Raw genomic sequence first — 1708 nt, 5'->3', positions numbered from 1 at the left:
GAGCCATCAACTTAGAATTTTATTGAAAACATTTTGTTCTTTGGTCTATGCTTATCAGTGACAGAAGAGCAAAAGTTAAGTATTACTTGTGCCAAAATTCTTGACCGGCTCCTATCCCTAATTCCCCCTCTAATATCTAAGTCATTTCCTGCCATTTTCAATGCACTCACAAAAACTCATGGAATTTTTAAGTACACTTAAATTATTCCTCTTGTTTTATTGTTCTCTGAAGTTTTTAAGATCCTAAAAATTATAGCTGTATTAATGCGTGCTACTGGGGAATTAAATCAGCCTTATTTACTGAGTTTCTCCTAAATACTCCTTGAAAGTGTACAAATGGTGAAAGAGCTTTAGCAAGCTGCTGGTGTGAGGATACCTCCTGATCTATAGGAAAAAAAAATACACAAATGCAACTTAATTTTTGGCCTCTTCTGGTTCTAGGTGACCACTTTATGTCCCATAACTCTCCCTCTTCACACTCCACTCTCTTGAGTTCTCTGTGATGTAGTTTTCAGTACTTCCTCAGATGATAGCCTAATTGCTGACCACGTTGTCTGTAATGATATATCTAATTTTTATTCAAAGGTCAGTGCCTATCACAGCTTCCTTCACTGGCCCAGAACACACCACATTCTAATTCTTTAAACTATTCATCACCCAAAATTTAGACCGATAATGCCAGACTTACTTATACAAAGTTTTCAAGTTATTCAGGCTCTGAAAATTCAACATGTAAGTGTCAGGAAGCTGAAAACTTTTCAGTTTTTTTCCTCCTGATAAATCATATGATGCTGGAACACCACAGGAAATATAATTGCTTTTCATAATCAAAGTTTCCATGTCAGGCTCTTGATCTTAATTGTTGCCTTTTTGTAAATTCACTCATATTCGGTTTATTTATTTGTAGGATTTCATGTTCTTTGAACATTCACTGGCTGGATTATAACAAGCATGATAATGAAAACAATAAAATATGCAGAACATATTTCAGTAAGTAAAAAGCAAGTTTAAATGATCTCTTTCCCTTTGAAGATGTCTATATTTGACGCTATCTAATTCTTTTTCATTTTCTTCTAGAAATCCCTTGGGCGCTGGACTTTGTTTCTGAATGATTTGAGTATTTGCTTTTTTGTAACAAACTGTTAATTATTATATTTATTAAAACATAATTTAATGAGGCAATTATCTGGTTGTGAATGCATGGTATAGCTAAATACACGATTACTGGCCTGAGCACAAGGTTGTTTTGTGAGATTACGATGCTTTCTTTTTATCCTTTTGAAGTTCTTGCCATGGTAAGCATGAAAGATGAGAACTAAGGCTTGCAGCATCACTGATGAAAATTCAATGTTTAGAGAACACTTTGAAGTTTTTCTGGTACTAAGCCTGGTTACTAATCAAAAGGACTGAATTTCTAAAATATTTTCTCAAAAGTGGGCTCTTTATACTTTGTTTACTAAATTTCTTATTGTAGTAAAATGTTGTGTGTTAGAAAAGTTAAAAGTTGAATAATTAATATATCTAAACATGAGGAGACAGTTCGATGGTATCAATTCATTTCAATGGCAAGAGGTACAGTTACATTCCGTAAGGAAACTAATATTTACAAACCAAAGCATGTCTTAAATACCTTCTGATGCCAGATAACTAAATAACCACATAAAGAAACATCTAAGGTAGTAAAAACAGCAGGACATTTGTCTATTTG

General features: G+C 33.4%; 1 protein-coding gene across 2 annotated transcripts in view; it reads left to right on the top strand.

The window, feature by feature from the left end:
* The window catches only part of PLSCR5 (phospholipid scramblase family member 5), a 36439-nt gene that overhangs the window by 26486 nt on the left and 8245 nt on the right, over positions 1 to 1708 (top strand). Inside the window, exon 7 of one of the 2 annotated variants that reach the window (XM_003789465.2) lies at positions 908 to 990. In XM_003789465.2, the coding sequence (XP_003789513.1) occupies positions 908 to 946 (39 nt within the window). In that variant the 3' untranslated portion in view covers positions 947 to 990. Of the gene's footprint in view, positions 1 to 907; positions 991 to 1708 lie in introns of those variants that run through there. The other variant, XM_012804941.1, reaches the window with a different exon arrangement.

This window comes from Otolemur garnettii, unplaced genomic scaffold (assembly GCF_000181295.1).
Source record: "Otolemur garnettii isolate 467f Iridium unplaced genomic scaffold, OtoGar3 scaffold00032, whole genome shotgun sequence".
In the NCBI taxonomy this organism is placed as follows: Eukaryota; Metazoa; Chordata; class Mammalia; order Primates; family Galagidae; genus Otolemur; species Otolemur garnettii.
This window is presented reverse-complemented; position numbering and strand designations above follow the sequence as displayed.